Source organism: Nothobranchius furzeri, chromosome 12, assembly GCF_043380555.1.
Source record: "Nothobranchius furzeri strain GRZ-AD chromosome 12, NfurGRZ-RIMD1, whole genome shotgun sequence".
In the NCBI taxonomy this organism is placed as follows: Eukaryota; Metazoa; Chordata; class Actinopteri; order Cyprinodontiformes; family Nothobranchiidae; genus Nothobranchius; species Nothobranchius furzeri.
Genome location: NC_091752.1, coordinates 47,214,537 through 47,236,270, shown reverse-complemented (window position 1 = coordinate 47,236,270; position 21,734 = coordinate 47,214,537). Strand labels below are relative to the sequence as shown.

At 45.0% G+C, this 21,734-nt stretch overlaps 1 protein-coding gene across 4 annotated transcripts in view; it reads left to right on the top strand.

Annotated features, from left to right (window-relative positions):
- The window catches only part of psda (pleckstrin and Sec7 domain containing a), a 73,776-nt gene that overhangs the window by 34,679 nt on the left and 17,363 nt on the right, over positions 1-21,734 (top strand). For 3 of the 4 annotated variants that reach the window (XM_015945991.3, XM_054750441.2, XM_070542649.1), the window contains exons 4-8: positions 2,583-2,842; positions 3,042-3,279; positions 3,348-3,610; positions 21,114-21,311; positions 21,520-21,600. In XM_015945991.3, coding sequence (XP_015801477.3) covers positions 2,583-2,842; positions 3,042-3,279; positions 3,348-3,610; positions 21,114-21,311; positions 21,520-21,600 — 1,040 coding nt within the window. Of the gene's footprint in view, positions 1-2,582; positions 2,843-3,041; positions 3,280-3,347; positions 3,611-10,744; positions 11,034-21,113; positions 21,312-21,519; positions 21,601-21,734 lie in introns of those variants that run through there. The other variant, XM_054750442.2, reaches the window with a different exon arrangement.

Below are 21,734 nucleotides of genomic sequence, written 5' to 3'. Positions count from 1 at the left end.
GCTGGTTCCAGTTGGGAGCTAAGCCATAAGTCCCCCTCTGCTCCACTCCAGCGCTCCAGGGTGCCTGGTCAACAGTTGGCCCCAGCCACGCGGGGAGGCTCGGAGCTTTGGCCATCAATCTCCTCCACTTTGCCTACCGCTGGCTAACCGTTTCGAGCCCCTAGAGCAGGATTTCCCTTCGCTGATGGTGTCTGGGCCCCGCATCGTGGGACCGTTCTCTCATTCCACCCAGCCGCCGCAGGAGCAGCAGTCGAATGGCAACGGCCTTCCATGTCCCACCAAACTCTGGGCAGCAGCTCGATCTTGCCGAGGAGTGGTGAACTTCACACCAAACCCACGAAAGGAGCCCATGGCACAGATGACCCACAGCTGCTGTCCCGGGGAAACACTGCCCGACATCCAGCAGGTCCTGGAAAACCCAAAACCAGCCGACCCGCCACACACCACCATTGGAGACTCCATCAGACACGTCAGGATGAGAGGAGCCCTCACTCACTGTTTTTCTGGAACAACATTTATGGACATCGCAGAGCAAATCTCTGACCTTTCAGCATCACCCTACAGTGAAGTAAAACCATAATCCATGCCGGTACCAATGACATTCACAAGCAGCAGTCCCAACTTCTCAAGCGTGGTTTTATTCACCTTGTAAGTCTTTTAAAAAACACACACTTGTGTATTTTTGTCTCTGGCCCCATTCCCGCCGTCGACAGAGGAATCTGATGTTTTATCAGGCTTTTATCTCTGAACACCTGGCTCTCCTCTGTCACTGTGCAGCACCATCTTGGTTTTATGGCTGATTTTTACATTTTTTGGGGCTGAAGGCATCTGTTCGGGCCAGACGGGCTTCATTTAAACAATAAAGGAACCTTTGAATGAGCCACATCCACCTCTGTCCACCACACCAGCTCCAGCCTCACCCCCACCCCAACCTCCTGCCCTCGCGTCTTGATCCTCCCCGGTCTAGGCACCTATGAACCCAGTCCTGGTTTTAACAGTAACTCACATACTGGACTTGGACCTTGCCAAACTACTCACACACCCTAACCCTAACCCACTGTTATCAGCAGAGAGCGATCACACAAACCGAAATCTAACCGACCCAACCTTAATCATCTCACACAGTTATCAAGAGTCCCACGTTCAGTAAGTCACAGTTACTCCATCTATAGCCACTATTAATATGGCTCTTTTAAATTCACTCTCTGCTGAACAAAACTTTTATTATAAATGATCAGATTTTAGACAATAATCTTCAATGTTTCGTTTGAACTGAAACACGGTTGAGTTCAGATGCTCCTGTTGTTCTTACAGAGGCCTCCCCACCAAACTTCAGTTTTATTTATTCAAGCAGGAATGGAAAAAAGAGAGGCGGAACAGCTGTTATATCTTCTTCATTACTTTACTGCTAAATTTGCTTTATTTGACAATTTTACCGCTTTTGAGTGTACTGCAGCTGTTTTTAGTATGCCTCAGATTTTATGCGTCACAGTTTATAGGCCTCTGAAGCAGACTGGACTTTTTATTCAAGATTTTTCAGAGTTTTTATCTATTCTACTCAACTCCTTTGATAGGATTATTTTAGCGGGTGATTTTAATCCACACATAGATAACCTTTTAGATCCTCTAGCCTCAGATTTTTAAAATATCTTGAATTTTATGGATTTTACTCAACATCACGCAACCGACTCACAACAGAGAACTCACCCTGGACTTGGTCATCACGTACGGCCTGTCCACCAGTTTGTCTTCTGTTGTGGACCTGGCTGTGTCTGACCATTATTGTGTGTTTTTTAACATCACCAGTTTTATTCAGCGGGAGACCTCTGTCAGAACTGTAATGAAATGCCATCTAACCCCTAAAGTGGCTGCTGGTTTTCTGGAAGTTTTTAGAAAGATCCCTCCAATAATTTTTCTGCCTCCTGTGATTTTATTGTCGATGATTTCTTCTGGAGGCAGACAGATGAGACCTTGGGAAAGAAAGTTATTGTTTATGATTCAGACTTGCAGAGTCTGAATCCCAGCTGGTGTGAAGGCTCATTTAAAGGGAACACACATGCAATGTTGTGTCTCCTTTCTGACCAGATGTTGAATAGATGGTGAAAGGTCAGACTGTACCCAAACTGACCCATGCTGGACGCTACAGTTGTTACAGATGCATGCCCCTCCATGCTCCCTTTGCTCAGCTGATCAGGATTTGCTCATTGTCCCACGAACAAGGTTCAAAACAAGAGATGATTGGGCCTTTTCGGTCCTTGCTCCAACACTATGGAATGAGCTTCCACTTGCTGTCAAACAGTCCCCATCACTGCTGGTCTTCAAGAGACTCGTTTGTATCATTTGACTTTTAAATAATATGGAATTTAGATTTTTTTGTCTTTTATCATATCTGACTTATGATTTTAGTCATTTTTTGTGCGGTTTTTAATCTGTCTTTTTTGTCTCTTACTGTTTTTATGTCATGTTCAGCGCCTTGGGCTTCTGTAAAGGCAGTGGAAGGCTCTACAAATCAAATTTGATTGATTAATTGTGGTGGTGGTGATGATGATGATGACGATAATGATGATGATGATGCGTTTTAGGTAATGCGAGCGGAGTCTGAGTCGGCAGAGGAGGTGGACTCGGCCTTTGGAAGCAATCGCAGCGTTTTAGAAAACAGCATCAGCCCTGAAGACTCTGTTCCCAAACTTCGGACAAGTGCAGGAAAGGAGGAGAATGGAGAGGAGTTTAATGATGAGGAGGAAGGAGTGGCGAGTTGGGCTAGTGTCCGGATGCATGGAGATAAACGAAGACAGCGAGCAGCCAAGGAGGAAGAGGATGTTTTGAGTCTGTTGCTGAAGGGGTGAGAAAATACTTTGTCTCAGAGTTCTGGTCCAATTCCAAGGTTCTAATTTCTTTTGTAGTCCATTTGATCTAAGAGCTAGAGTAGTGAAAGTCCCAGGATCATAATCACAGAGAAGGGGCGGGGCTAATTTAGAGGTTAGGGGTTTGATGGGTCAGAACAACGCCTTGTTGAAACACGATGTGTTCCTCCTGAACAGAACCTTGGAGGCATCGTCAGACGTCCATGGCGGTCTTAAGTCCCCGATTTCCATCGGTAGCCCCCGCCGGCCCTCAGACAACAACCTGGACACCTTTAGCCGACACTTTGAGACCATCATGGAGTCTCACCGGGCCAAAGGCACTTCCTACAGCAGCCTGGACAGCGTCGACCTGCTGACCTGTGGGTCAACATCTGTGTTCACCTTTGACCTGCCTACTCTGACTCCAGAGATCCAGGTGAGACATAGATCCACCATGTGTGACAGGTTGAGTCCAAAAGGTGATGTCTTCATTTCTGTGTTTAGAGTCAGATCTGTGAGAGCGCCAAGCAGATCATGGAGCTGAGCTTTGCTCCACTGGCCTGCTCGGATACATCCTCTCGGTCTGAGACGTCCCGGTCTGAAATCAGCCTCAGCACCTTGGGGACAGGGTTCCAAGAAGTTTCCAAGGATGAGTCCGGTCCTCCGGTCCGGTCACGCTCAGTGAGAGAGACGTGGCGTCACTCCATCTTGAAGGAGGGTTTCAGGAAGGCTAGTTCGGTTCCGTCTCTAGACGGCGTCTACACTAGGTGAGTCCCATTTCAAAGCTCTGGTCAGATTCAAAGTAGAGGTTGACTGATATGTTTTTTTTTTTTTTGTTTTTTGCCAATACCGATATGAGGCGGTCGTGGTCAGCCGATGGCCGATATCTTGGTGTTTAGCACCTTATCTGAATGCTTAATTATCACCAATAACTGTGGATGCACAACATTTCTGGGCTTAATCTGTTTTTAATTTAACCAACTGTTGAATCTTAATTTTGTTTATGTTTATTTATGTGGCAGACGCTTTCATCCAAAGCGGCGTACAATAGTTAACCTATAGGGCGTGTTGTGATCTGTGGGGGAAACCGGAGTACCCAAAGGAAACCCACGCAGAAAGGCTGCAGCCGGGTTTCGAACCTGCAACCTTCTTGCTGCGAGGCAACAGTGCTAACAACTGCACCCCATGCACTGATAAAAAATAACAATAAACTGATGAAGTATTAAATATACAACACAGGCAAAAGGAAATGCCAGCGATAATGTTTCAGAGCATTTATTAAGCAGGTGTTTTATAGGGATGTACACATTCACATGTAAGTATAAATAAATACAACTTTAGAATGACTGAAACAGTGTGTAATATAAGGATTTAATAATAAATAATACCGGCACACCAGCAACATCTGAAGTTCATCCAGTCTTTTTAACTGACTGTTTAATAACATCTTCATGTAAAACAGCTGCAGTATTAACTAACCTTGGTGCTCTTGACTCAGCAGCAGCTTCTGTGTTAGCCTGGAGATGGGGAACCTTCAGGTTGTGTTTTTACCTTCTTCAGCTCCCAGCTCACCAGCCTCCTGCTGATATCACACCTCCTTTCCTTGGTTTGGCTCCATGACTTGCTACCATGCTGGATCTGACTTTGATTGAGAACATCAGACAGAAACTAAACAGGAGAAACAGTTGTTAGTGTTTGTGTAGAGCATGGTTTCTCAACCTTTTTCAGCTAAACGCCCCCCCAAGTCATGCTGAAATCCCTTACTGCCCACCAATGTCCCATGCAGAGAAATGGAAAGTTTTTTTAAATAAAAATCATAATAAAAAAATAAATAAATAAACAATTCAGCCTTGAGTTTGAAACTGTTTCATACAAATATGTCATAAAAAAGTATCATAAAAAGTGTTTTTAGCTATTAGCAACAAGATATTGTAGGAAGCTAATAATCCTCGGTCCAGTAAATTTGAGCTTCGAGCAAACATACTGCTAATGCTACCTCTTTTAGAGTGTCTCTCTTTAATTACCTGAAAATAGTTCAGTTCCTTTAAAGCTTTGTCTGGATGCATTTTGGACTCCTTAAGCCGGGAGGATTTCATCGTTTCGTTTCAAAAAACTTTTCACAAAGCAGGCACATGGGGAGTTGTGGATTCGTGGGTGAAGGAATACGTCCATACCGAAGGTAGTGCACATTGTACTGTCGACACTTCTTTTTATTCTGAGCCATTGTCTGTTATGAATGTTCTGTACTGCTAGCGCCCACCATTAGCATCTCAGCGCCCCCTTCAGTGGCAAAAAACTTTCACCGCCCCCTTATGTAGTCTGAACGCCCACTGGGGGGCGCTACAGCCCCCGTTGAGAAACCCTGGTGTAGAGCATCCATCTTCAGTTGAGTCTGAAGGAAGTTTTCTTTATCAGAGAAACACTCATCTGTTAATAACCCTAACTATTCACTAGTGCTACTGATTGCTGATGTTAGATTTTATGTACAAATTAAAACTAGTCTTTAGTCAGAACACGTCTCTCTGTTTCTGATCACAGATTACACGCTAAACAGAAAAACGAGCTGCATTTATATAGCGATCTTTTTCTGTGTCATCCACGTAAGATCTGCAGAAACGGATGATCATGCTCCGACCCACATGAGAAAAGTCCCGATTCCCGAACTCAGAACTCACTCTGCAGGGAAGGAGGAGAGAGCTACAAGCTAACAGCTGCCGAGTCTCTCCTCTCCTCCGCGCTCGACTCCTACACAAAAGAACAATTTAACGTATAACACTAGAGCTAATATGTTAAGCAAACAAGCAGTTAATAGTTTCAGACAGTCTGTAAAGTTGGCAACAAGCATCTTGCTAGCGTTCTGTCGGTTACCATCATTTCTAATGGCTCGTTTTTCTTTCACTCAGCTAAGTATTTTTTCATATTTTACTTTTAATTCACACTAAATACACAGCTGTATGGTTTAGAAACACCAAAGATTTTTACTCAGAGGAAATTCCAGTCTGGTTTTGGTAAAAAGCGTTCAACAGAAACAGCTTTGCTTTAAGTTTCCAGTGAAGACATGATGGCTGCAGACAACGGGGAATTCACACTCTTAGTATTGTTAGATCTTTCTGCAGCTTTTGACCCTGTTGAACACAACACCTTAATTAGCAGACTTGGTGACTCAGCCGGTGGGGATCTCTGGAACTGTTCTAGACTGGTTTAGATCCTACCTTTCTAACAGAAGTTACAGTGTCTGTAGAAACCAAATGATGTCACATTCTACCGATCTGTTCTGTGGGGTACCCCAAGGCTCTGTTTTGGGTCCATTGTTGTTTCTTCTGTACATACACCCTCTTCATAATGTCTCTTATCACCTACTGTATATGCAGATGACATTCAGCTGTACTGCTCCTTTAAGGACTCTGAGTACAAACTGCCTGAATTACTAGAGTCTTTCAGCTCTCACCAGCTGGCTAAAAGATAACTTCCTTCAGTTAAACTCTGAAAAGACTGAATGTCTGATCATTGCCCCTGAAAGCATGGTTTACCTCATTAGTCAACAACTTGGTCATTTATCTTCTGCTATCAAGACGAACTTAAGGAATTTGGGTGTTTTTGACCAATCAATGTCTCTTGAAGGTCACTCAAAAACATCGGTCTGAAACTGTTTTTATCATTTAAGAAATATCTCCAACTGCGAAGGTTGGTGTCAAAGCATGAACTTGAAATGGTTCTCCATGCCTTTATCTCCTCCCGTCTAGATTACTGTAACACACTCTTCACGTTGTAACAAAAAGCCCTTGACCGCCTTCAGTTGGTCCAGAACTCTGCAGCAAGGCTTCTAACTGGAGCAAACAGAAGAGCACACATCACTCCTATTCTAATGTCTCTGCACTGGTTACCGTAACTTTAGAGTTCATTTTAGAATCCTGAGTAGAACTTTCAGGGCTCTACAAGCTCCTCCCTATATTACTGAACTGTTAAAGCCTTATGCTCCAACCCGAGCCCTCAGGTCCACACACCAGAACCTTCTAAAAGTTCCAAAGATCGGATATAAAAGTCGAGGTGATCGCTCCTTCCAGACTGTTGCACCCCGACCTTGGAATGATCTTCCTTTATCCTTTCGAAGCACTGGCAGTCTGGACACTTTTAAAAAACAGCTGAAGACCCTTTTATTTAAAGCTTCTCTTATCTAAATCTTTTATTTTCTGATTTTTAACTCAAATTTGTAATTATCATTCATCTGTTTATGAAAGTTTATAATTTTCTGACTTTATTTTTTCTGATGTTAATCTATTTCATTATTATTTTATGACTTTGTTTTATTTTGCTTTGATCAATGTGAAGCAATGTGTGATTCTATGTCTGTGATGAGTGCTATAGAAATAAAATCCACCTACTTACTAAAAATAATCCCGATGTTTTGGATCAGGGTCCTTATCCCAAGCAGCGGGCTGCCTGTGGAATTGCCTGCCTTCCTTCGACCGATGCTAAATAACGGCCCGATTAATCAGCCAAGTGATAAATTGGTCAGCCCCAATCCAAAGTTCTAATCCTGAATGAGGGGGTCAACGTGTCGGCATGAACAAGCCTCTGTGTGTCTGCCCCAACCAAGTGACCCGGTTTGAATACTAAGAGGCTGAGCACACAGATGCTGTTTTCAGATCATCACAAAAGAGTTCTGATCATCAGATCTGCACGCCCAGTTCTACTGGAGCTGTTCCGGTTGTGGTTCAGCTGGATCTTGCTGTTGAAATCTCTGGGAGCCATTTTAAGTTCTGATCCACATTGTCTGCAGGCTATACAGTGCTAAAGAACCAAGTCCTAGGGTCCAGGATGCCTAAAGTAGTGTTCCCCATTCAGCTGACACACTGACCCCACCACACACACACACACACACACACACGCACACGCACACGCACACGCACACACACACACACACACACACACACACACACACACACACACACACACACACACACACACACGCACACACACACACACACACACACACACACACACACACACACACACACACACACACGCACACACACGCACACACACACACACACACACACACACACACACACACACACACACACACACACACACACACACACACACACGCACACACACACACACACACACACACACACACACACACACACAAGCAGCAAGACCTGATCAGAACTGTGCTTAAACCTGGTGCAGTGGCACATGTAAGCCACATTGGGGCAGCATTAACACAGGTGTGTGTTATGAAAAGGAATATTCTGAAGTAATTAATTTACTTCACATGTTTCATGGGCACTTTTATTTCGTCTGATCCTTAGTTATTAACCTCTAATCATCACTGCTCAATGTTTTATTAGTTTGTTGAAGGTCAAAGGTCGTCATTATTCAAAAATATTTTTAATTTTGATCCACAGTCAAAAACAACCAACAGCGTCTCTAACAGATTTTAGATGCCAGGTGTAGGATTACAGCTGAATCTATAACGCTCTCAAAAACACGGCTAGAACTCAGCGCCGTGAAAACGACGAACCTCCGCTGCGTGAGTTCAGGTTGGCAGCAGCAGCGACGCCTTGACTCGGCAACGCTCACCAACATGGTAACACTAACCGCGAGCTTCTTCTAACGGCAGCCGACTCTGGACTTTGATTGGTTCTGCTCTCGTCTAGTCTTGCCTGTTCCATTTGCTGATTGGTTCTTTTGTCTGGCTCTCATCATTCCCGTTTTCTGATAGGGTTTTAGTTACTGCTAATTTTTTGTTGTCATCTTTAATTTGTGAGTGAAAATCTCAATATATAATTCTCATGATTTCAGATAAAAAGGTGATCGTTTTTAATTTTGGCTTCATTTTCATCTGCAAAAACACCGGCTTCCTCACTGGAAGGTGGCCTTGAGCAGGTCTTTGAAGTACTCCCCGTTGAGATCAGCAGGTCGGTACTGCATCGCTTCCCTTTCCTAGCATGTTAGATGATGGATCAGAAATTCCTCAAAGCCTTACAGAAGTCCTTTTTCATGAGCTGACCAAACTTTTCTCATCCACCCCAACCACATTCTGCTTGGACTGCTGGTACCTGTCAGCTGCCTCCAGAGTCCCACAGGCCAACAGGACTTGTTCGGACTTTTTCTTCAGCCTGACAGCATCCCTCCCCATCGGTGTCAAACAGCAATTTTGGGGGTTGCTGCCACAGAAGGCAGCGATGATCATGCGGCCACAGCTCCGGTCAGCTGCCTTGATAATGGAGACACGGCCCACTCGGACTCACTGTCTCCGCCTCCTCTTGGATGCGTTCAAAGTTCTGACAGAAGTGGGAATTCAAACTTCTTCTGAAAAGATACTGCCAGATGTTCCCAGCAGACCCTCACAACACATTTGGGCCTGCCAGGTCTGACCGGCATCCTCCCCATCATGGAAGCCAACTCACCACCGGCCCTCATTTCACCCGCAGATCAGATGAAACGACAACAAAGTCGGTCATGGAGCACGCGGACACCTTCATCATCATTAACATCTTTATGGACGATTCATGACGAGCACAGAAGTCCAAAGCTACAAGGCTGCTTGTAACCTTCTGAGTGATGTTGTTTGGTCCCAGCTGCATTTCTAGAAAGGTTGACTTATGTTTCTTCAGCTGTTTGTTGATGTAGGCCGACTCTTTAAACAGTAACAATTTTGTAAAGCGTTTGGCCACCTCTCAACCTAAGATACGTGAGTCATTTAGCGTTTTTAGTGTCAAATATTCAGCATTAAGTCCTTTATTTTACCAACTAATGTCAAGGTTCCTGTGAATCATTTATAGAAAACAATCAATGAAACAACAGTTTAAAGCTAACTGAACAGGAAAAGGCATTCGTTAAAGGGTGCAATAGTCTGATCTACTGGATCCAGTTCTGACATCGTTTTAAGATTTCTTCTGTAGGGATTTAAAATCGGTGGTGGAGCTCATGAAGAAACCCAGACAAGCTGCAGGGAGGGTTCTGGCCTGGTTCCACCCCTCCACTGGGTGTGGACCTTCACTCAAACACAGAGCAGCTTTTTTTGTCTGCTGGAGGAAATGGAACAAGCTGCAGAGTCTGGATACCCAAAACAGGATCACACACACACTGAGGACGTCCTGCCTTCCCAGGATCTGAGGAATGTTAAATTCATTCCAGATTCAGTTGAAGTTTCTCTCCAACACACTCGTGCACGCTCACGTGCATTGTACCGCCCTGTGGAGGGAAATTCCAGCTGGGTTCATCCAGACAGCATCTTGGAGACTAGATAAAGAGAGCGACCTCCCAGTCCTGTCCTCTCTCACCCCTCCTCCTCCTTGCTGTCATTCATGTGGATCTTTTCCATCTGTTGTCTCGCTGCTCTGACCTCTGACCTGATTTCACTCAGTTGGTGGGGACCCTTCACTTTTTATTTACCCTGAACCAAACACGCTGCCGATGCAGAGCTGTGGATAAACCTAAAGAAGAGAGAGGAGAACTGTTGGATAAACTCAGAGAGAAAAACGAAACCTGTAGATCGTAATAAAAACTTCCTGGGAATACAAGAGGAAAACGAGCTCAAACCAACTCTGGGGATCTGAGATTTTTGTGTTGAGTTAGCTTTTAATGGTAGAGTGGGTCTGGTTTTTTGTTTTAAAGTAACTGATGTTTATCAAGCCTCACAAAGAACTTCAGGAAGGTCAACGCAGTGAAAGGAAGGTAAGATGAGACAAAGAGAGGAAGAAGGGGACAGAGGGGGCTGGGCCCTGGAGGAGGAGGAGTGTTCTGGGTCAGCTGAAGGAGGAAACGCATACCTCCGTCCTCTCAGAGGGGGAACAGAACCAGTTGATGGACAAGAGGGAGAAGATCGGACGCTGAGCTGTGAGACAAAGTTCTTATGAAGTGTTTGGGGGACGCCGACGGAGAAACACTTAAAGAGCGGAAAAACAAAGCTGAGAGGAAGAGGAGACCGAGGAGGAGGGAGGACCTCTGGACCACTGAAACTCTCAGGAGATGATGTCATACTAGGATGAAATCAACGCTCCTCTCCATTCAGGCATGTCGGCGTGATATGATTGGTGGCTGAATTCGGTCCCTGACACCCCTGGCAGGCTACAATAGTGGGTGGGTCCACAACATTATGGGCAGCTACCTGTTGTGCTGGGGGGGCGGGGCTCTGGAGGACAGGTACATGTATGCCCCGCCCTACCCGGCAGTGTACAGGTGAGTGCTTCCGTAATGTTATTTTATTTAACCTTTATTAAACCAGATGAGTGGATTGAGAACTGGTTCTCATTTCCAACGATGATCTGGCCCAGCAGACCAGTTAGCTTTACACCAGAGGACAACAGGTGAGATAAAACCGACGAGATCAAAATACGACAACGGAATTCTGTTTGGAGATGAGTTCTTCCGTATGGAGGTGACCGATCCGTTAGTCCCAACGCTAATCTGTTGTTGGCATGCCTGTATTCAGGTGTAGCAGGCTGGTGTTGCATCTGTGTTGCAGCAGTAGCTCAGGAGGTAGGGCAGGTTGTCGGAAGGTTGCAGGTTCAATCCCCACTCCTGCCAGAGAATGCTGCTGTTTTGTCCTTGGGCAACACGTGTGACCCCCTTGTCTGCTGGTGGTGCCAGCAGTGGGAACGGCAACACGTCTCTCATCTCTTAGATGTTTCCTGTTTCTAGATGTTTTAAATGTATTTCGTGACGTTTCTGGCCTTCTTGTCTATGATCGCCAGTCACCTTTTGAGATCAAGGACTCCTACGATCTTTTTTTGAATGGTTTTTCATCGGGAGGACGGTCTTCAAACATTCCCCCTCCACTTGTCATCTCAGCCAGTCCCACCTCACTGCATCTGATCGTAGGCTCTGTGGCAGAGGCCTCAGAAAAGAGGATGGTGCTCGGGCGTGGTCGTCAGGTTAGAGCTCACCAGCGGGCAATCGGTGGATTATCTGGCCTGGTGGATTTCAACCTTCCGGTTAAAGAGCTCGCACCATGGTAGACGTGGCGTTGTCTTTTCAAATCTCCGCTCCTTGCCCCAAAATCGGGCAATAAATACGGACTCTTCGACCAAGATGGCTCTACTCAATTCCAGATAGCTGGTAAATAAAACTTATTCTAAATGATTGTTTTAAACGCGTCAGCTGGACTTTATGTTTCTGTGTGAGACATGGGTTCAAGACGAGACCATGCTCTTCTCTGAACCTGTTCCTCCTAACTTCTCATGATTTAATACCCTCTGACTTCTGGCAGGGAGGAGGGCTGGCCACGGTCAATAAAAAAAGGTTTTCGCTGCCACAGATCACTCCAATCTGGGCAGTTTTCTAGCTTTGAACTCCAACTTTGAGCATCATCTGCCTCCAACTGTGCTCTGCGCTCTAATTTACCGTCACCCTAAAATGAATAAAAACTTCATTAAGGAGTTCTCTGATTTCATGGCTGGAGTTGCTCTTAACTATGATGCATTTTTGATTATTGGAGATTTGCATATTCATTTCTGCTGTAATGCCAGACTCTTGGTTAAGGAGTTTTAAAACATCACTGACTCTTTTAACCTAGCCCAGTGGGTTACTGGGTTACTAACCCTAACCCAACTCATGAAAAAGGCCATCACATGGTTTACATATAAGTATTTCTGATATAATGGACCAGGGCATTTCTGTGCTTCTTACCTTGGATCTACACGACCCTGTGGAAAAGCCCAGCACGGAGAAAATGTTTTAATGAAGCGACTGTCTTTGCCTTCTCTGCTGCGTTTTTGACCTCTGGAATTATGGACTCAGACTGTGATGATGACCTAGAAGACTCTTTTAACTCTACGTGTTTGGACATCCTGGACGCTGTGACCTCTAGAAAAGCTATGCACTCTAAGAAAAATCCAGAGCCATGGCTGAGTTTATGTATTTAGCAGACGCTTTACAGGTGACACTTTAGCAGGCGCTTTACAGGTGACAATGAAGCCAGCAGGTTGCCCTTGAGGCCAACAACAAACACTGTTCAGTCAAGCCTAGGTGGCAGTGAGGCAGCATGATCAATCATAGAGGAAAGTTAACAAGGAGTGTGCAGTAGAGGGGGGACGGGTGCTGGGAAGGTGCTACTTTAGAAGATGATCTCTGAAGAGCTGGGTCTTCAGGAGTTCCTTGACAATCAACAAGGAAGCCACTGTTCTGGTAGTGCTTGGTAGGTCATTCCACATTTGTGGAAGGACACATGAAAAGAGTCTGGACTGTCTGTCCTGTCTGAATGACAGCACACGTGCCTGTAGACGTGATTGCAGACATGCCAAAAGGAAGTGGGAAAAGGACAGCTGCATGTATCTCTGCTTTCACTGCGGGGGTGTTTATCAGAGTTCTGTCAAACTGGCCAAATCTGACTTCATGTGCAGTCTGGTCTCCACAAATGGCCACAGACCCCAGGTACTGTAGGAGCTTTTACCAGTGTTGTAAACCCAGCAGCAGCACAGGAGGTAGAGCGGGTTGTCCAACAATCAGAAGGTTGCAGGTTTGATCCCAGCTCTGACCAGAGAATTCTGCTGTTGTGTCCTTGGGCAAGACACTTTACCTGCCTTGCCTGCTGGTGGTGGTCGGAGGGGCCGGTGGCACCTCTGTCAGTGCTCCCCAGGGCAGCTGTGGCTACATCCTAGCTCATCACCACCAGCGTGTGAATGTGTGTGTGATTGGATGAATGACTGATTGTGTTGTGATGCGCCTTGGGGAGTCGTAGAACTCTAAGAAGGCGCCATACAAATACAGGCCAGTTACAATTTTACCATAACCCTAGCAATGGCAGTAGCATTATACCGTCTCAGCAGCTATGTGACGCTCTTTGATCTTTTTCTTGGATAAAATTACACAGATCAAATATTTTATTTCTGTATTGTCTATTTTAGATCCTAGTTCCTTTCCCTCTTGAGTTAGGGTTAGGGTTAGTTCCAGTTTCAACCAGTCTCGCTGGAGGAACTATCAGTCATTATCCATCGTTTAAGGCAGGGGTCCTCAAGAATATTTGTCCAAAGGCCACTTAAAAATTCTAAAGTACTGTCACGCTGAGCAGGAGGAGGTAGGACCCAAAATGCAGAAGCCCAGAATGACTCGAGGCTAGAGCAGTTGAAAAAAGTTAAAATCCTTTTATTAAGGTGGCAACACAAAATCACTTAGAGATGCAAGAGTATTATCCAGGAAACGGAAAATCAGGAAGCCAAAAAACAAAAGCTCAGTTATGAGCACAAAGACTAGAACATGACGAGGGGACAAAACAACGCTGACTCACAACAATGGACCGACAAACACTGAGGGACAAGACGGGGCTTTCAAACACAGAGGCAGGTGATCAGAGGAACAGGTGACAGGTGTGCGTGAGATCTGGAGGGAAGGCAGGTGCAGAAGCTGGAGGAGAACAGGAGGAGGCTGGGGACAGAGGGACACAGAACATGACAAGTACTGTGTGTGTGTGTGTGTGTGTGTGTGTGTGTGTGTGTGTGTGTGTGTGTGTGTGTGCGTGTGTGTGTGTGTGTGTGTGTGTTCTTCCCTGTACCAAAACAGTTCCATGTCTACCGTCCATAGCGGCACCATCTGGAAACTAAGCCAAAGTCATCTCCCACGCTTGCAAGAAGCTGTAACTTCAAAGTGCAGAAGACGAGACTGTAATCCTTGAGTAAAATTATTATGAAATTATTATTATGAATTATTTCATGACTTATTGTAATTTTTATTTAATTTGATTACAATCATCTACAATGACTGTGCTATCTAAAGAGATTTAATTATTAATTAATCAACATAAATTTTTTTATTTCATGACTTATTTCAGATCTTAAATCCACTAAATGAGTCTACTTGATGATTTAATAATGATTAATTATCATTTACATCCACATAATAATGTCAGTGTATTAACTAATGAATGTTTAACAGATTAATCCATATAATAAATGAAGTCAGCTTTCTAAGCGTTACAGAAAGGGGAGTGGCTGAGGGTCTTGGTAAACACCTACACACATCTGGTTGGTCAAAGTTTATAAACAACCACCTCATTAAAAATGAACTCACTTCTATTTTCCCAGTCCTGCCAAAGCTCACAGCTCATGCTAAATGACCATCCTATGGGGAATCCAACCAGATTTTTCAGTGGAATCATTTTAGCAGCATATGAACCATCCTTTATTTCAATCAACAATTATTTCAAATCAAATTTATTTATGGAGCGCTTTTCATACAAGTGCAGCTCAAAGCGCTTTACAATATTAAAAACAACCAGGCAGCAGTCAGTTTCCCACCCCTCCCACACAGATTCACATACGAGATCCCCTTTGTATCTCCCTCCTCCCACCCTCAATCCCAAGCAGATACACACACACACACACACACACACACACACACACGCACGCACGCACGCACGCACGCACGCACGCACACACACACACACAAAGTAAAAGAGAAAGGACAGCTGGCTGAGCGCAGATGTAGTAGGCACAAAGAAGATGGAAACCCCATCGAAGGAGCTGACTGGACCAGCAGCAGCAGCCCGGGCAAGAGGAGGCATGAGAAGCACCCCAGCAGCCACAGCCAGCCGCTGCCCCCGGGACAGCCAGCTCTACAGAGGAAACACTGATAAATTAAGAATCAAATTAAACATAAACACCTGATAAATAAAAATCTAAGTAAAACACACTGATAAAAGATAACCAAGTGGAAGCATACAATTAATATATATAATATGTTGTAATAAAGATTATTAATACTGGTTAAAATGAATAATTATTACAAGTTAAAATTATGATGTTTTATTAGTTACATTAGTGATTAGTTACTTTCAGTTCACTAACCATTATGAATGGCTTATTTTGATAAGACTCTTTATTTATGACCTGTTAATGTTAGAATTATGGCCTTAGTAATAAGTTGTTAATAAGTGCTTAATAATGACTAGTTCAGACTTAGTAGTCCACTAATATGCATATTAATTGGCAGCTAATTAATGGTTCATTTGTGTTCCCTAAACTAAAGTGTTACCCCCAAATTCCACTACCTCCGCTCCGCTCCGGTCCGCCCCCGCCTTCTGCAGCTGCTCGCTTCCGAACTCAATTTTTCTTGGTACCCGCTCTACAACGGCTCCGCTCCGGTGCGGAGACCTGAAATGGGCAAACAAGCATGCGCGGGACTTTCGAGATCTTGCGATGCAGTCCGAGCAATAAACGCGGAAGTTAGATCCAAACACCCGTTGTGTGGGAGAAGCATCGGCATGAACTGTTTAATCTGCCCATCATTTGTGTTGAGAGATCAGCAGTGTTTGGATCAACAAAGTGCGACTACTTTGATAGTGGAAACTGTATTTATGGCTTACTTTTGTACATTTAACTTCAGCCACCATTGATAGTTGTTAAAAGTTGTTAAACCTGTGCATATGAAACAAAAAACGCCTTTTGTTTATCGATTTATTGTGAAAAACGGAAGTTGTGCTCGCTCCTTTTCCTGTTGGGCGGTTGTGATTTCTGTCCATTTACTGCGGAGGTGCTCAGGCGTCCGGCGAAAATAGGATCGATTCTATTTTTGCCGGACGCCGGAACAGAGGGCGGCGCACGGCGCCGCACTGCCGGAGCACGGCCGGAGCACGGCCGCAGTAGTGGAATTGCTCTGATTGACTACAACGGGACCGATTTTTCTCCGGCGTTCGTGTCGGAGCGGAGGTAGTGGAATTTGGGGGTTACCGAGATCCTATTGCAAGAGTACATGGATGTACTTAAGTCCTAAGTAGACAGTGAGAAATTGTTAGAGTATTGCTGGGTTATGTCAGCCTGGTGAACTAGACCACAATCTTGCTTTGCAAAGTTTGGTCTAGGAACGCTGCGTTGGACCCTCCTAACCCTAGCAGCATCCTGGCTGGCGAGTCTGCTGCTGAAGCAGAGAACATGAATGTGTAGTTTGTTGTTGACAGAAACAGGTATTTTTGTCTGGTGGAGAAATCAGTTTGGCTGTTTTATGTCTGTGTTTTACTGGTTGTTGTTGCTCTCATGATGACATGCCCTGTTGAACTCCACACCTCTCTTTTGTGTTTGGTCATTTTTGATCTTTGCTTTTATATTTTTCTTGTTGCTGATCAGTGACACCTGTTTAAAATCGGTTTCATCTGCAGGATCAAACACCCCAGAGGTGTGTGTGGGTGTGTCATTAGATTAAAGTGTAGACCGCTGCATCCCAACAACAAAGAGGATTAAAACTCAGTATTCTGAGAATTACTTTTGGTTTCCTTTTAAAAACACCAGTTTTGTTTTGAACTGGGATAAAATGTTTCTTTCTGGCTCTGAGGTTGCGTTTAGAAGAAGTTAATTCCATCATCAATCTGCTGAAGGTACATTAGAACCTGTGCTGCTGGTGAGGGTTCACAGTCATCCAGGATGTGGTAGGTCCTTGTTGGATTATCATCAGACCAGTTGTGAGATGTTAGATCATCAGAGACCTAAAGAGTCCATCCCAACAAGTCCTAACCTAATATCAAGTCAGTCTGTAAACACAGACGGTCCTTTCGCTCAGCTGCTCTTGATGAACATAACATCTATGATAGCTTCCAGTCAGGTTGTCGTAGAGCTCATTCTACTGAAACAGCTCTTCTTAGGGTCTCTAATGACCTTCTGACCCACAGTGATACAGGGGACTGTTCTGTTCTGGTCCTGCTGGACCTGACTGCAGCCTTTGACACTGTTGACCATCACCTGCTACTGGAGAGGCTGAGAGACTGGGTAGGCCTGCCAGGAATGGCTCTGGAGTGGTTCTCCTCTCATCTGTCTGAATGTTCCTTTTCTGTGGCCGTCTCCAGTTTAGGTCCTCCACCACCTCTCTTTCCCATGGTGTCCCACAAGGTTCTGTGCTGGTGCCTCTGCTCTTCCTCCTCTATCTGCTTCCTCTTCAGCACATCCTGAGCTCCTTCAAAGGAATCTCCTACCATCTTTATGCAGATGACATCCAACTGTACATCTCCTTTAAGCCCCATGAGATGTCTAAGCTGCAGCTGTTACACACCTGCTTAGCCTCTATCAAAACCTGGATGGCTGGGAGCTTTCTACAGCTGAATGAAGATCAGACTGAGATCCTCATCTGTGCCCCAGACAAGCTGGTTCCCAAAGTCAGAGACTCTCTTGGTCAGCTTGCTTCTCACACCAAACCCTCTGTCAGGAATCTTGGTGTGACCTTTGACCGAGCTCTCACCCTGGATTCTCATGTCAGTTCTCTAGATGGGAGGAGATAAAGGCATGGATGTAGGTGATAAGAGACATTATGAAAAGAATCAATTATCTTTACAAGAGGGTGCATGTACAGTAGAAACAACAGTGGAATGTAATTCTTCTTAGGACAGATGATGTCACATTCCCCATTCATGTGTGTTGGGTTTGCAGCACAAGACTCAACTTCTGCCTGTCTGAAATAAAAATAGTTCTAGTAAGTTCAGATAAATTACTGATACTGTATGTTTTTAAAAGAAGACATTTTATTGGTAACAGCTAAATTATAGGTGTTTAAAGTGAGAGTTCAGTTTAGCTATTGTTTTTTGGAGCAACAGACTGGATCAGAACCACATGTCCAGTCTGCCTCATAAACACGGACTAGCCAGTTAAAACCTGCTCCTTCTGTCTGTGGGCATACCAGACATGGAAACAACTTCTTATAGAATAGAGACTTCTCTTCTAGCTTTGACAAGTCTGCGCTGAAATTTCACTTTGGTTCGTTTTTTTATGTATGTTTTAACTTTGGCAACCCCATCAGTCACTTCCGCCATGTGTGCAGAATAGCAACGTAACCAGGAAAACTTGGAACGGACTTCAGCGGACCGAGTCATTTCTAACGAATCAGGTGGGATGGACTTCAGCGGACCGAGTCATTTCTAAGGAATGTGTGTGTGGTGGGGACAAAAGGAACCATAACATCGTCTTAATTCAGACAAAACCTTGTTTTAACTTTTTCTAAACAAAAAGATGCGAAAAGACTTGCAGGACAGTCAGTCCTAACCCGAGGTTTGGAACTGAAGGAGTGTCTGGGATGGGAGGCAAGACGTTTTTAAGATCAGTCTTCATGTAAACCTCTCAGGATGACTGTGCTGCAGCAGCAGTTCGATCTAAGCAAATCTGAAACAGTTGAGCTGCTGTCAGAGACAATCTAACAGATGTAAAACATCAAAGCTCGGCCCATTTGGGTCAGAACATCCCTAAAATCAACATCTGTTATCAACCAGAGGTGGAATTCCAGTAGTCCTGCTGGTTGTGTAAGACGTTTTCTACATTTCTCTGGTAGTCTTCATAACTGTTGCTGGTGGTTTTCTTCTCTTCTTTAACGTGAAGGCCGAGGCCTGGGTGGAGACGTGTTTCATCCACACTTCCTGTTGGGAAAATGCTTCCAAAAGAGGCGTGGCCGGGCCGGCCGAGAAAGCGGCACTGAGGCAGTGATAGACCGCACCCCCCACGTGCGCTGTCAGTTTCTCAATCTAAAAACTAGTTGTTAACGTGCGCACTCGACCATGCACGCACTCACACAAGACTTACCGCTCAGGAGAAGAGCAGACACAGATTCTGCAGCATTCTGGAGGATTTCATGTTAACCACGATCATTAGATGAAAGGGGGAGGAGGGCATTTTTTTCACGGAGGCAAGCGGCTCCGAGCGCTAATGTATCATATCAGCAGGTGAGTGGCTGAGCCAGGAGGAGGTGCCGCTGCCTCACCTGGAGACCAGTGCAGTGCAGCCACGTAGTAACCTGCTGACACCGTTTTTCAGCTTAGCCATCAGCCACAGCTGGTTCTGCATAAATGTGGAGCAGAGTTTTAACCTGAAGATGGAGTTATAATTATGGTTTTGGGCTGAAATATTAAATGTAAAGTAAGTTGCACAAAACTGCCACACTAATGATTACACATGTGTACAGCACTATTAGACACTCGTCTATACAGGTTATCAGCAAAATAAGTTCATTTAGGCGTTACTTGCTCTTTAACGTCAACGAAAGTTTGGTGGAGAGAAAGATGGAGGGCGGTGGATCATTCCGACCCGGTTCTGTTAGCTAACCGAATCATCGGGGAACTTTTTATTGTTTATGAAAGTTTGATGTGGTTACTGACCAGCTGAAATACGATCAGAACGGGTCAAATGTGTAGAACCCCACCTGTTTTCAGCTGCAGGCTGAGGCTGGCATCCTTTGCTGCTGATTATTCCTGTCCAGGGTGAATGGGTCAGTGATGTTGTAGCAGGAAACACCAACATCCAGAAGTTCTTGTGCTTCTCTAAGCTTCAGGAAACACTTCCACCATCTCTGAGTCGTCTGAATGACAAACTCAGCTTTGGTGCAGTAAGAAACATCCCGAGTTCTGTAGAACTGATGCAGATGCCTCTTTGGGTTCTGGTTCTGACCTTAATACTGGCTATTAGCAGCTCCATCTGAAAAGTAGAAGTTCTTTTAGTCTTTGCCCAGCTGGCCGCAGCGGTGCTCTGGGCAGATGCTGGACTTCATTAAAGGAAGTGGGTCCAGTCCGAACCACTTCCACTTCCTGCTGAATCTCTGGGTTTTAATCTGAAAGTCAGTTTGAGAACAGAGCGGTGGTGATGGAGACGGAGCTGGTTTCAGATCGGTGCATTAAACCCAGACCGGTTCTGGAGATGGTGAGCATGTCTGCTGATCAGCAGCTGTTGACGGTGTTATGGGACCGGACCATCTGGCTGGTCGATGTTGGGAGTCTGAAGGTTTTCTTGTTACTAACGGGCAGTATGTGGGAGTGTTCAGGAACGTCGTTGAGCCTTTCATCTGGAGTCTCAGACCATGTGATCCTAACAGTTTGTCCTGAGGTCTGAAGGATCGAAGGGTCATGAGACTGACCCTGTCAGCGGACTCTGTTGCCATGGAGGATTGGATTCCTTTAATGTTTTTGTTTCAGGACTAAAAGTGATTTTAAAGGTTGAAACAACCTTTCAGTTTCCAGAAAAATCCATTAAAACATCTCGACCGGTTAAATGTGGTGTTGCACTAGCTGCCTGCAGTCTGTTTGTCCTGTCTCCATGGCGATGCTGATAAATGCATCTGTGTGTTGCGCGCAGGATGCAGACGGGTCAGGAACCTGAAGACCAGAGTTCTTTAGATTGGTCGGTGTTTCTGGATCTCTAACTTCACTTACTACTCTGATCTGTGTTTCTGTTCCTGATTTCTCACCCTGTGCTTTAACAATCATTCACCTTTGAGTTTCAGAAGGAACTCTGACAGTAGGAAGCGGTGAGTTTTCATTGAAACGGATCTGAAAGTTTCCACTCACCTTCCTGTTGTGTGTTTCAGGGAGTGTTCGGAGAACCGCCCGCCTGAGCTGCTGTACCCGCAGGCTGATGTGGCGGAGCGTCTGGCACTTGGCAGCATCCACGACGCGCTGACCAATGGCATGAAGCCAGACTTGCAGGCAGCCAAACGTCTCGCCAAACGTCTGTACAACCTGGATGGGTTCAGGAAGTCCGACGTCGCTCCACACCTCGGCAAGAAGTCAGTGTGTCTGCTGAGCTTCCCTTCTGCTCATCTTCTAAGCGAAGGATCATTTTGTTATTTTAGTTTATTTGGACAGTGATGGTCCAGTATGTGTTCATGTTTAAAAAACCAGGACAATCATCACCTTTACATGTCCCGAATAACTTACTGAGCTCTGGTTTTATTTCACATCTCTTATTCCTTCTTCTTTTTCTCGTGTCTGCAGTAACGAGTTCAGCCAGATGGTGGCGCAAGAATATCTCTGCTACTTTAACTTCAGCGGCCTGACCATCGACCAGGCACTCAGGTCGGTTCTGGTCCTTAAATTAAACCTGTGTTTGTTGTAGATACATTTCCTGCTCTCCCCTACTGGTTGAAAGCAGAAGTACAGCTGTTCTAACAAGCTAACAACAAGCTAATGCTAACATGAGCTAACTAATA